The sequence below is a fragment of the Neofelis nebulosa genome, chromosome 10 (genome assembly GCF_028018385.1).
Source record: "Neofelis nebulosa isolate mNeoNeb1 chromosome 10, mNeoNeb1.pri, whole genome shotgun sequence".
Taxonomy (NCBI): Eukaryota; Metazoa; Chordata; class Mammalia; order Carnivora; family Felidae; genus Neofelis; species Neofelis nebulosa.
Genome location: NC_080791.1, coordinates 89,132,977 through 89,146,446, shown reverse-complemented (window position 1 = coordinate 89,146,446; position 13,470 = coordinate 89,132,977). Strand labels below are relative to the sequence as shown.

Here is a 13,470-nt window from a genome sequence, read left to right as displayed (position 1 = left end):
AAATAAAAAATAAAAAATAAGGGGCGCCTGGGTGGCTCAGTTGGTTAAGCGTCCGACTTCAGCTCAGGTCACGATCTCACGGTCCGTGAGTTCGAGCCCCACGTCGGGCTCTGGGCTGATGATGGCCCAGAGCCTGGAGCCTGCTTCCGATTCTGTGTCTCCCTCTCTCTCTGCCCTTCCCCCGTTCATGCTCTGTCTCTCTCTGTCTCAAAAAATAAAATAAACGTTAAAAAAAAAAATTAAAAAAAAAAAAATAAAAAAAATAAAAAAAATAAAAAATAAATCTTTTAGTGCTTGCCACCCCCTTCTAGGGACCTGTCCCTGCCCAGTTTTTCACTTTGGTCCCAATCTCTCCCTGTGTTGCTGGGCCTCCCTGTGTTTGCCCCCGGAGCTCAGGACACGTGTCTTGTTTTTGTAGGCAAGGTAATTTGGGCTCTGTCTCTCCCTCCTCCTCCCTCTCCATCTTGCCCTTGCCCTAACTTTTCACCTCCAAGGCACCCAACCAGACATTTGCTGAACAAAGACAGTCCTCTTTCTAGAGTTAACCTGCTCTCTTTAACAGCCCCTCCCCACCCCTCCTTCAACGCACCCGCCCACCAGGTTCCCCCACCCTGCCCATATCACAAATAGATACAACACGGTGTCCACGCTCAAAGAGCTTATCGTCTAGTAATGGGGACAGATGTGGTCAAAAAAATCCCAACCTGAGTGTGCTAAGTGCAAAAAGAGGAATGCACAAGACTTGGTGGAAGAACAAAAGAGGAAGTGGTCTACTCCCCTTTTCACTGGGACTGAGAAGATGAGGAGTAGGAGGGGAAGAAGGAAGAGGGGGATGGGCCAACAGCTGAGCACTGGGTTGGTGTCAGACCTTTTATATGCAGAATTTGGCTGAGGTCCTCTTGATGACAAGCACTCAGGACACATTAACAGTTACTATCTTCTCAACAAGCTTGGAAGGAGGGATTACTTTCCATATTTTACAAATGAGCAGGAGAAGCTAAGTGACTTGGGCTGCCGTACCCAGGATTGCAATCAGGGCTCCCATCCAGAGTTCACACTCTTAACCAATGCTTCCGTAGGCCCTCCTTCCCTTCTCAACCCCATGTGGCTTTAGCCCTTGGATGTTTAGGATTGTGCCAGCCTTCTCAGGCCTGGGGCCTCGGGCGGCCCCTCCGCCATTACTGTGCACCCTGCATTCTGAGAGGCAGACATGATGGTTTGTTTCCTGTGAATGTTAAGTTGAGTCACATGAAATTGCCAATATGTGACCTTTGGGAACTTGTAGAAGCGGCAACTTCATATGGTTCAGCCCAATTCAAAGACCCAGATGACCCTGAGTAACCCTGCTCCCTTGGCTCTGTTATTCTGTGAGAACCAGGACTTGCAGACAATTCTAACACCTTCCTGCCAGAGGATTTATTTTTTAAAAAAATTTTTTTTTCTTAATGTTTTTATTTATTTTTGAGACAGAGAGACACAGAGCATGAGCAGGGGAGGGGCAGAGAGAGAGGGAGACACAGAATCCGAAGCAGGCTCCAGGCTCTGGGCCATCAGCACAGAGCCCGATGCGGGGCTCGAACTCACAAAGTGTGAGGTCATGACCTGAGCCGAAGTCAGACGCTCAACCGACTGAGCCACCCAGGCGCCCCTTCCTGCCAGAGGATTTAGATCAAGGGATAGAAAAAAGAGAGCGCACCTTAGCAATTACTTTTCTCCCAGGAAACCAGACCCAGTACCTCAGTATGAATAACTTAGGCAAGCCCCTCTCTCGCCTTTGGTTCCTGGTGGCCCCCAAAGCTGTGTCATCCGCAGCGGATCCCATTCAATGCCAGTTCGGATCTCACCTCTGTCCCCTTTTCACAGGTCTGACACAGAGTGTCCAGACTCAAGGACAGCATCAGGCCCTCTGAAATTCTTTTTACCAGTAGCCTTGAAGCTCCTGAGGTCAGCAGGGTTTCCTGAACAGTCAAGGCTGATTGTGAGGCAAAATGAAAGCATTTGCCTGTGGAGAAATTTTCCATATGTGAACCATAAACTCCCATATCCTGTTTTTGGCCACACTTGGACTTCCCCAGAGTTGGTAAGACATCCCCCCTGGTGGCCTCAATGGCAAACCGAAAAAATCCTATCTCCCGTCTCCCACCATCTTCCCCTCGCTCTCTTTACCTTCTCAGTCAATCGTCTTGAATAAGACGATTATAAATAATATCAGTACTTACTCAGTTCTCATTCACTTTTCTACCCGTGGCGAGCTGGCTTCTGTCTCTGCCTCTGGCTTGCAACTGCCCTAGCAGCGATGGCCTCTTTGTTGCTAAAACCAAGGGGCGCTTCTTTTTCTTCTCTTACCTGATCTCCAGGCAGTCATTGGAATTGTCCATCACACCCTTACTTTTGCAACATGCTTCCCTCAAACTCTTCTAAGTTTTCTTCCACCTTTGCGGACTCTTATTCCTTTGCCCACTCCTTAAGTGTTGGTCACTCTCAGGGTCCTAGATAAGACTGTCTTTTCTTCCCACTCTGCATTCTCTCCAAGAATGAACCCAAAACGCCTGTGGCATCTCCCCATGGCCTCTTTAGGTGTCGCCTCCTAATTCACTACCTGCAGCCCAGTTGTGGGTCCTGATCTTTAGTCCAGATTCCCAACCACTTATGGCACATCTCTCCTTTGCTGGGTCCCAACCTTCAGCCCCAGTATGTTCAAGCTGACATGAGAACCTTTCTCACCCCGACCCGTCATGTCCCCTACACATGGTGGTACGGTCTACTGGTTGCCAGTAGACATATCAACGTCAGCTGCCCAAACCCGATACCTGAGAGGAATCCTTGACTCTTTTCTTGTTTATTCTCTATGACCAATCAGTCCTCAAGTCCTGTAATTCTGTCTCATCATCTTCCATCACATCTTCACCAAGTGGGTTTTGCTCTTTCAGCCTTGCCCTTCCTCAGACCAGTCTTCGTACGGGAGCAAGCGTGCCCTTGTTGCTCCTCAGTGGCTCCTCGTGACACTTGGGACAAAGCCCTGACCTCCTGAACTTGGCTGATGAGGCCATACGTGATTTGGTCAGTTCTTCCCTTCTGCCTCTCATTACATTCATTTGCCTCCTGAGTGGCCTTGCGTGCTTCTCTCTCCTCGATTTCACATTATCGATTTCTTCTCTCTAGCTCGTTTTCTCAGACTTATCCGCAGGTCCAAACTTGGCACGCTTCTACTCAAGCTTTTGCAGGGGCCCAAGTGTAGATAAAATGTCCTACCTACTAAATCCCATAGCGCCCGTAAAGAGAGCGTGGGTTCTTGGAGGAAGAGGGAGCATAGGAAGAGACATTTCTTGTTCTTCGTTGCCAGGACACTTGACATAGTGCCCTGCACAAAGATGCTCATTGTACACCTGTTGAATGAATGAATGAATGAATGAGCTAACAAAGAACTCAGCAAGTATTAGAGTCTGTGTTGTCTTCTTATTTCTGTGTAGCCATTTTGATGCTCTTGTGCTCCTCCAGTCTTTAATGAGTAGTTATGGCATTCCAAATATTTCTCTCATTTTATTTAACTCTCATAATCTTCTGTGAGGTTCGGATTAGCTCCATTCCATATTTCATGGTCAGGTGAGAGGTGATTTGCTCAAGGTAAGAGAGTCAGAAGATCTGGGTTGAGCTTCCAGCCCTAAGTCCAGGGCCCTTTCCTTCTTGATTTTGGTGTCGAACATCAGTATGCTTTGATTTTGCTCGATTCTGTCTTCCATTCATTCCTGGCCTGATAGCTATTTCCTCTGGCCAGGTTCATTTTCAAACTCAAGGAGACCTGAGCCTGTATGGCTCAAATAAGTGTCCGACTTTGGCTCAGGTCATGGTCTCGCAGTTTGTGGGTTCAAGCCCTGCGTTGGGCTCTGTGCTGACAGCTCAGAGGCTGGAGCCTGCTCTGGATTCTGTGTCTCCCTCTCTCTCTGCCTTTCCCCCACTCATGTTCTGTCTCTGTCTCAAAAATAAGTAAACCATAAAAAAAATAAAATAAAAAGGAGATTTGAGAGTATGGAACAGATATCCTAGTCAAAAAATTTGGTTCAGTGGCTTCTTTGGAGAGTAGAGATTTGGTATCAGAGAAAGTCAAGAGTTGAAGAAACAAGAGTTTGTAAACTTGTATCATCCATTTGAGTGGCAATGGATTTATTAAACTTAAAAAGTCATTAGCCCTTGAGGACAGTGTCTTGTGCTTTTGCCCATAAAATGGGGGTATGAGTGATGGTTGTTCCCTAAAGGGGAAGGAACCAGAATTTAATGAATATCAACTGTGGATCAGGAACTGGTTTTGTCTTCTTGAAATGCTATAAAATAGGTATTTTGCCTGCCTGAGAAAAATTCTGGTAGAGGAAGTCACCCAGGTTACATGGCTAGTAAGTGGCTGAACTAGGTTCAGATTCAGAGCTTTCTGGCTCCCAGGCGCTTTGCAGCATGTGGCAGACAGTGCATTCTGGAGGCACACGTCCTGTGCTCAAATTTTTCGTTTCTATGACTTCACTAGGATGTGTGACTTTGGGAAGCCATTTAATCTCTCCATACCCCTGTGTTTCAATTTCCTCAGTGTGGATAACTGTACTTCTTACAGCATTGTAGTGAGGATTAAACAAGGTAATATCTGGAAAGCATATCCTTCTACATATTAAATGTAATATATCAGCCACTATCATCATCACCCCACCATCACCTTTGGTCCTTCTACTTGAAAATGATGTAGATTCTCCTGGGCCGTGAAACAAAAGAGTACCCAGTGGATTCCTCTTGATGTCTTTAGTGCTCTTTGGAATGTAACCATTGGCCAAGGATGTTGGGTGCGTGACTCAGAACACACGACAGGAGGGATTGAAAGTAAAGTTGAAAAACAAGAGAGTAGGCCACAGCTAAATGATGGGCAAATAACTCAGCTGGTTGGTTGGGAGTGCTGCCACGGGAAATGTCCCGCAAATGTTTATGGATGTTTTCGGGGGAGATAGTAGCTTAACTAGGATGTTTGGATGTTCTACCTAGGAGTTGCCAAAAATATGTTTAAATTAACTTCATAAGAATAACGGTAATATTTAAAGTACACCTCATGTAATAACTAATGTTTTGTGAATCCTTGCTGAATGTCTGGAACTGTACTAAGCACGTTGCTATCTTATTTAATCTTCAACCCAAGGTGGTAGATATTTTTATTATTTCCATTTTATAGTTAATGCAACTAAGGGTCACAAAGGTTAACTAGGGTCAGGGCTGTCCAACAAGTAAAAGAAAAAAGTGGCATCTGAATCCAAGTCGGGCTGTCTCCAGAGCCCATAGTTTTTCTTAATCATCATTATGTATGCCTTCTCACACCCAGTCTCTGCCTCAGATGCCTAATTTTGTGGATGACTTAAAGACCCAGTCTTCGTTCATGTATAGATTTTACCACCCTGCGGCAGATTCTCCAAAGTGGAAAGGAAGAGAAGAGCGTTCTTAGATGGAGAGATGCCCCTGAGAGCTGATGTCAGGGTCTGATCTTGACTTTTGTATGGGCAGGATCTTCCCACTTGAACCCAGAGGATAGCTGCTCACAAGCTCCTTGCGAGGAAGCCCGTCCTCTTGGTGCAGCGTCATTTTTCTTCTCTAATGAGAAATAGATTGGGTGGTAGCAACTGGAATTTATTTTAGGCCTTTGTTCTAAGAACCAATTAAGACTTTCACTTTGCCTTGAGCTGATTCTGGTGTCCTTATGTATATTTTTTGAATTAAAGGCTAGAGTGTCCTGGACAGAGATTTTAGCAGCATTTTTGCTTAAATTCTTTTAAAAAAAGTTTCCAGCACCCTTCTCTTTCAGACTTTGAGTATCTCATAAACATGGTTAGAAGGACTTTTCACACCAATCTGAACTAGTGGACGACAGAACACCACTTACTCTTAAGAACTTAATTTTCCTGGTGCTGACTTTCTGAGAGGGAAGGTTCTGGGCCATCCTGCTTTTTTTTTTTTTTTAATCAGAACTTGGGAAACAAGATTGGAGGGAGGGTTTTTCTGAACACTTCCTGATTCAAGAGGCACTCTGGAAGATTTAAATTTTTTTTTTTTTTGGTTAACAGAGAGAGCAAGACAACGTATTTTGGTTTTTCCAGGACACAGAGTTACTGTGCTTATTGGTCAGGGAGAAAATTGTGGCCGGGTTTCTCACCCATCAGCTGTGCCTGTGCCTGTGTATATGTATGTGTCAGTGGGAGACTGAGGTGCAGAGGGAAAGGCAATGTTAATTTCAATCCTTACGAAGAGATGAATTTTCTATCATGGGAGAATTCACAGGTAGGATTAATAAGCAAAATAAGCGGATGTGATCTGGTGTCCTTGAAGAACAGTGGAAATCAAGAGGACACAGCTAACAGTGTCTGGAGCTTTGGGTGCTAATTCCGAGATCTGAGAATTATTGTCTTCCATTTCTTCCTTCTCTCCTTTCTCTTTGCTGTTGTTTATTGGGTTTCTACCATCCATCAGACGTTTTGCTAAGGCCTTTACGTACATTATCTCATTTGATTGTCACACAAGTTTATGAGACAGATATGATTGCTCTCTCCGGTTGACCAACAAGGAAATCAAGGCTCATGAAGATTAAGTAACTTGCCCCAGATCAGGCAAAGGGAAAAGTAGAGCCAGAACTCAACCCCGGGTTCTAGACCTTGGCCTCTCAACCACCATGTCACTGCTTCTTCACTAAACATTTTTGTTCTTTGTTCCCAGGGACAGGATGAGGACTTCAGTCAATGTTGTGGGTGACTCCTTTGGGGCTGGGATTGTCTATCACCTCTCCAAGTCTGAGCTGGATACTATTGACTCCCAGCATCGAGTGCATGAAGATATTGAAATGACCAAGACTCAGTCCATTTATGATGACATGAAGAACCATAGGGAAAGCAACTCTAATCAATGTGTCTATGCTGCACACAACTCTGTCATAGTAGATGAGTGCAAGGTACCTTTCCCGTTCATGGATATTGAGACCTGTATATAATAGTGCATGCTCAGTTTCCTAAGACAAGCACCAAAAGTCCTGCATGTATTATTGTCACATTTATTTTTCTGAAGAATCATGTAACCCAAGCTTCTATGAGTCCCAGATCATCTAACTCTGTGTCTAACGTGGCAGATCTAACAGTCAAAGAGCCAATCGGTTGCTTGTTTCGTCCATGTGATGTAAAACAATCATTTTGACCACCCCCCCCTTTCCACCCACTCCACAAATTTGATTGGTTTTCTTGAACATTTTGCCGAAGAATTTGTGGTTCTTAAGGCTTTGTTGGATTTCAAATATTCTATTCCTTGAATGAAACACTAAGAGAAATACCCAGAATCACTCAATATATGTAGCACAAGTATTCCTACTTGCTGTATATTACTTGCTGGTCAAAAATGTGCCCACACGACTTTGCGCAACTATTTTTCTCTTAATTATTTTTGTGGGAAGGTGAGTTTTGACCTTGCAGTCACTGTGCTCCAAGAATGGGGAAGCTGTTTCAAGTAAAGGATAACTATCCCTCAGGACAATTATCCCATAGCCACTACATTTCACACAGTGGTGGCACCATCTTTCTTGAAGCATGGATGTTCTGGACTCTTTTCCAAGCTGCTGGGTACTAAGTCTTCAAGCTTGATGGGCTCTGTCTAGCCTTCATTGTAACTAACTTGACATTGTCAAAGACCGAGTGTCATGACCAGAGTGAAGCAAACTTGGAGAAACCCTGGCAGGTGAGCAGAGTCAACTCCGGGAGTTGGGTTGCCCAAATGGTTCCAAGTAGCATCTGAAGGCAATCAGCACCCAGTACAGGTTTCTGATATTCTTTTGATTCCTGCTGACAGGATCTTATTTAATAGTTAATTTCTCCCTGGGTTACTTCTGGGTCATTCCAAACATACACATGGCCTCTGCCAGGCAAATAAGGGTGACACAGAAGTGCTTCTCTTTACTGGATTGTAACATAGGTCCAGAAGTCTAATGGGCCAGCAGTAGTCTTTTGCTCACCCCCTCTCTACCGGGTACACGTGTGGGTGAACCAAGGCTCTGGTACAAATTAAGGAAGGACTTAGCCATCAAGAGCGACTGCAAAAACTAATTGACTCAGTGAAAATGATTCAAATTATTCGAAATTCAGATGTATCTAAAGCGCATATTCCATTCTCCTAGGAAGTTAGCTCTTCCCACGTCTAGATGAATGTGCTGGATTATTCCCCGTCAAAATTTGGGTCAACAAGGGTCCACATTCTCATGACATGGCTCTGTGCTCTATTTAACAATATTTATTGTGTGCCTTGTGGGGTTTAATTAAGCATCTCATTCCTGTGACCTCCTATATTTTGATCATTCATCAGATATTTATTGAGTGCCCGTTATCTGCAAAGCCCTGAAATAGGCAATGGGAGGACAGAAAAGCGAATGTACAATTTTGTAGGAAAGAGAAGGGTTGATTCCAAGTTACTGCCATACAAGGAAAAAGAATAGCATCAAATAAAATGAAATCACCATACATTTTTACATTTTGCAATTATATGTAAGAAGAATCGTAGTGACTAATTGCCTGTGGTGTGGCTCTTTTGGAGCTTCTCAAGAGGCTTCCTAATAGTGTTAGAAGGACATGTTTTGAAAAAGATCGTATATAGATATGGAGATACATTTAGATTTCAGACTTCCTGGGTTCTTTTTCTTAAAGGACATTAGGAGAAGTTTGCTATGTTCTTAGAGCAAAAACAACTCAAGCCCCCTAAAGGAAGAGATTTGTGAACTGTCCCTATCACTAGGAAGCAAGCCCATGAGGAGAGACCCTGTTTCCGCATTTATCACTGCTGTATCCCAGCACCTAAAGCAGTACCTGGCATGCAGTAGGCACTCTATAAATATTTGTTGTATGTATCCTTTTAGCATCTTGACCCTGTGCTTTGTTCAGACAACCTTGTTGCTGGCCAGTTCTGTAGAGATACTGGCTTAGTCCGTTTCTATAACTGACTGCCTACCCAACCACCTGCAAACTTGGTGAATTAGCATTTACATGGTCGAAAGGACACTGAGCAGGTCAGGGACATGCCGAATGGCCATGTTGGTTTAATAACTGTCTGGCCGTTTGGATTTTTCAGTGAAGTCATTGGGTTCGGCTCACCGAAGGTTAGTTGGCCTCAGCCTTCGCGAGGTGAGGCGAACACCTCTTTCCACCTAGACCAACGAAACTGAGTTGCCACTGATGCACGAGAGGAGGCAGCCAGAGCCATCAAGATGAATTTGCACACTTTCCCAGAATATCTGAGTCACATTTATTCCTGCCTTTGAACTTCCTTCTGGTCCATTCTCCGTCTCACTGTTTTAAAAACCAAGATGGGAGACGTCAATGCTTCCTGTCAGCCCCCTCCCCTTCCTGCTTTTCTATTACCCAGGTGGTTGGAGCAGAGCAGGGTGGGATGGACCGGGGAGTTAGAGTCCTGGCTTCCTTGAACCGGCTCAGAAAAAGAAATGCCAAAAAGGGGGCTGTCCCGGCCACTTTGGAAACACAGGCCCCAGTATTCAACAACAGTGATGGCCACAGCAGGGCACACCCCCAAGTGCGGCCTGGTGTTCCAAAGGCCGCACAGCATGATTTATACTTTTGTACAGCTATTGATCTGGTTCATCACGGAAAGCCAAATAGGCACATTCAAGGTCAGAGTGAACAGGCAGCGTTCTCCAGGCAGACAGTTTGTTCCTGGCAGTCTTTCCTGAGAGTTCACTGAAGGGGAAACAAATTTGCTGCCGCTCTGGTCAAAATGTTAACCACTTCGGGTGTTGCTACGTCATGTTGGTGTCTGCTGTTTTCAAACTCTTGCCTTGCCCTTGTAGTTGGAAGTTACGTGAGAGCTTTTTAATTGTCATCAGAATAACTGCATGTGGGGTGGTCATGGCTTGTTGCATGGTCTTTCTAGAAAACTATGGGCGCCCACGTGGGGGTTGGAGAAACGAATGGCTTCTGTTTTCATTCGCTCGGTTTGTGAAGGGCACTTGTGTTCTGTTCCTAGCATGGTAGTGTGTGTTCCTAACGCATGCGTTTCGCTGCCTCTCGGGTTAAGAAGATCCGATTTCTTTCAAACATTGCTGCATTTGTCATGTCTCCATATCCTAATGCTTCCATAAATCCAGTCTCTCCATTATGTGGAATATCAGTCGTGGGTTTAAGTTTGCACATGACGTTGAGGACAGACAGATGGAAGGTAAGCTAGGAAAATGATTTAGAAGTGGAGGGGAATACCTCCCACGCTGTGTGAGGGTTCAGTTCGCTTCGAGCCAGGGAAGCATAATAGAGACACTCTGGTGGTTATAGTTGATTGTTAAATGCCTGCCTGGGAATAATTTGGATATAATTTGGAAATAATTTGGACGTCTGGCTTTTAATTCCCCTTTCCTTCTCGATTTTTAAAGCCTGGATAGCTTACCTGGTATCCACGCCATCATGATTTCCGATTTCGAAACTGGACGTGTATAAACTCCACCTGGCCTCATGGCAACTGAACCCTTCACTAGCTGTGCATGAGTAGAACTAGCTGTCTAGTTCTGGATTTTTCTCTGGTTGTATGGAGTAGCACAAGGGCACTGTTTGTTAAGGGCTGCATTATTCTCTGATGGGTCTATGTGTAGCTAGACGCCCCCGCCACCCTGAAAGCATTAGTAGAACTCATGTCCCAAATTTCAGACTCTCTCCAGTTCCTCTGTACTCCCCAAGGCAAATATGTACTTTTCACTATTTACAAATCAGTGTCGAAAAGCAAGACGGGCTCAAAATCAATTTGGAAAGAGCCACATTTGAAACCAACATGTAAGTCATGTAGTGTAACTCGGATCTCGTGCTTCTCCACATAACCCATGGGGTGGTTTTCTGCTTCGTGGCCTGTAAGCTGGATGTTGATGGTGATTATTTTCAGGTAACTCTGGCAGCCAACGGAAAGTCAGCCGACGGCGGTGTTGAGGAAGAACCTTGGAAGCGTGAAAAATAAGGATATGACTCTCAGCAAATTCTTGAATAAACTCCCCAGCTTATCTTATGGTAAAAGAGAGTTCAAAACAAGCTTTCTTTAAAAAGAAAAAAAGATGCATTTATTTCTGTGTTTACTTAATCCGTTAGCCGAGGCTTCGAGGATCTGTTGTGAGTCAGTGATAGGCACGGTGCTGTGTGTTTGCCAAGTCATGCTTCGTAACCGTCTCGTTTTCTCGCCCGTATTATTGTTTGGATGGATGCTGCTGGAGGAACCAGTTGGAACTGAACGCGCATTCTTGCCGGCTTCCCTTTTCTCTCTAAATGCAGAGCCGTGGGCGCTCTTTTCCCCGGGGGATACGACTAACGCAATGTGGTGCACTCCGGGGATTTGGGATGACGAGCAGACACTCAGCGTGTGATCCCGTCAAGTGTTTTTCATGCTTCTGCTTCATTACGCGCAAGAGATTCTGTTAGAAGCCTCTAGAAGTTAATTCTCTTGAAATGTCTTGTAGAGTTTGCCCATGTGTTGATTAAAAGCAAATACCTGCCTTAGGGAACTCTGATGATCTAGCTTCTATATATATATATATATATATATATATATATATACTCTTGAAACGAAGTATTTCAAAGAAAATTCTAGTGGGCACTGTGCTCCTCGCGACAATTGATCACAGAACCCGCTGAGTTTCTGCTCCACCCTTACCTAGTCTGTGGCAATAGTTATTGACATTTCAAAGTATGTTTCATAATTTGCTCCAAATTTGATAATGGATTAGGATGTAATTTGCACATAGCTGCTGTACATATTGACAAAAGTAAGAGAGCACAGCCAATGCAGACTTGAACCAGATTCAAACAATCCAATTTGTTTGGGTTTGGTTTGCATTCACCTGACATAGTGAAATCAAGTGAGATTATTTGATTTATGCTTTCCTTTCTTTGCTTCAGCCCTCAAATACTTGTTTGGGTTTCTAACCAAGAAAAAAAAAAGGCATTTTTAATCCCCAAATTATTTCAGTTATAGCCTCATTAACCTGGAAGACCTAATCATTTTACTCTCCTCACACATGGAGGACAGTTATGTTGGCTATGCCTCTTTTAACACCACCTCTTGATGAGAGCAAAACACTGTCATTGATCGAATGTGTAGAAAGCTTTTGGTACTATTCTCTCAAAGCACATAAAACCAGGTACAGGGCACAGTTGAAAGCAGGGTCCGTCTTCTTCCCTAGTCTTCTCTGTAGCAAGGAACAGAAAACAAGCATGGGCAAATCCCTATAAAGGTGACATTCCTGTGGCAAAGTCAAGGCAGCCTTGAGCCCTGAAATGGGAGCAAATGATGACTCCTTCCAGCTTCACAGACGGAACCTTTTCAAGGCTGTCACAGTTTGAGGGAGTCAGTAATACAAATGGATTAGCACAGTGCCTTGTATGCCACAGGCACCCAGTGACTCCGGATGATAGATCGTGCAAGCTAAATCTGTTGATGTCGCTACTATCCTTTTCCCGTTGAATAACTCACAGTATTTTCCTAAGGTTGCTGGCTTTGGGAGTCTGCTGGGAACTTGAACGTGAATCACTGAGAAGTAAAGTACACTTGACTAACTCTGAAGAGTGTGTAGAAGCTGGGTCCACACGTAGGAATCGGGTGGTCATCAGAGGCCAGCAGATGGGTGCTGGGGTATACGTGAGTAGTCGTAGAGTTCAAATTCTTTGGGGAGAAGGGGTGATAGACATCCCATACGCTTTATTACCTATTCCTGATGACTTTTCTTTTCCAAACCAGACACCTTTGGAACATACAAGAGACGTGAGCTTCCAATTGCTTTTGTCTCTGAAACCCTTGTTATTTATTTTTTTTTTATTTTTATTTTTTTTTTTTTAAATTTTTTTTTTTTCCCAACGGTTTTTATTTATTTTTGGGACAGAGAGAGACAGACAGAACATGAACGGGGGAGGGGCAGAGAGAGGGAGACACAGAATCGGAAACAGGCTCCAGGCTCCGAGCCATCAGCCCAAAGCCTGACGCGGGGCTCAAACTCACGGACCGCGAGATCGTGACCTGGCTGAAGTCGGACGCTTAACCGACTGCGCCACCCAGGCGCCCCCCCTTGTTATTTATTTTTGGATAAGGATCACTATTGAGCAGTATTAAGCAGCTTTTTGCCTTTAAAAAAAAATTGCCATTGGTTCTTCATTTTCATTAGATGGACAGTTGACTGGGTGGCCAAGGACGTGCTGAAATGTAGTAGTGGAAAATGCATCCTTTAGAGCAGATATTGTGGGTCAAGGGGACAGTTCCTGGATTTAGCTATGAAACTGTTATGGATTGTCTTTAAGTGGTGCTCCCGAGAGCTTTTTTATGGCGAAGAGAAGGATCTAGGCAAGGCAGCGAGGAGTTTGTGGGTTTTGCCGTTCAAGGCCAGGTTAGCACTCGTACACGCTGACATGTTTCCCGAAAGAGTGGTCTCAGGATTGTCTTCCCAAG

At 44.4% G+C, this 13,470-nt stretch overlaps 1 protein-coding gene across 4 annotated transcripts in view; it reads left to right on the top strand.

The window, feature by feature from the left end:
• SLC1A2 (solute carrier family 1 member 2) overlaps positions 1-12,588 on the top strand; it is a 142,235-nt gene extending 129,647 nt beyond the window's left edge. For all 4 annotated transcript variants that reach the window (XM_058688636.1, XM_058688637.1, XM_058688634.1 and 1 more), the window contains exons 10-11: positions 6,733-6,964; positions 10,927-12,588. In XM_058688636.1, coding sequence (XP_058544619.1) covers positions 6,733-6,964; positions 10,927-10,998 — 304 coding nt within the window. In that variant the 3' untranslated portion in view covers positions 10,999-12,588. The remainder of the gene's footprint in view (positions 1-6,732; positions 6,965-10,926) is intronic.
• The last annotated feature ends 882 nt before the right edge of the window (positions 12,589-13,470 follow it).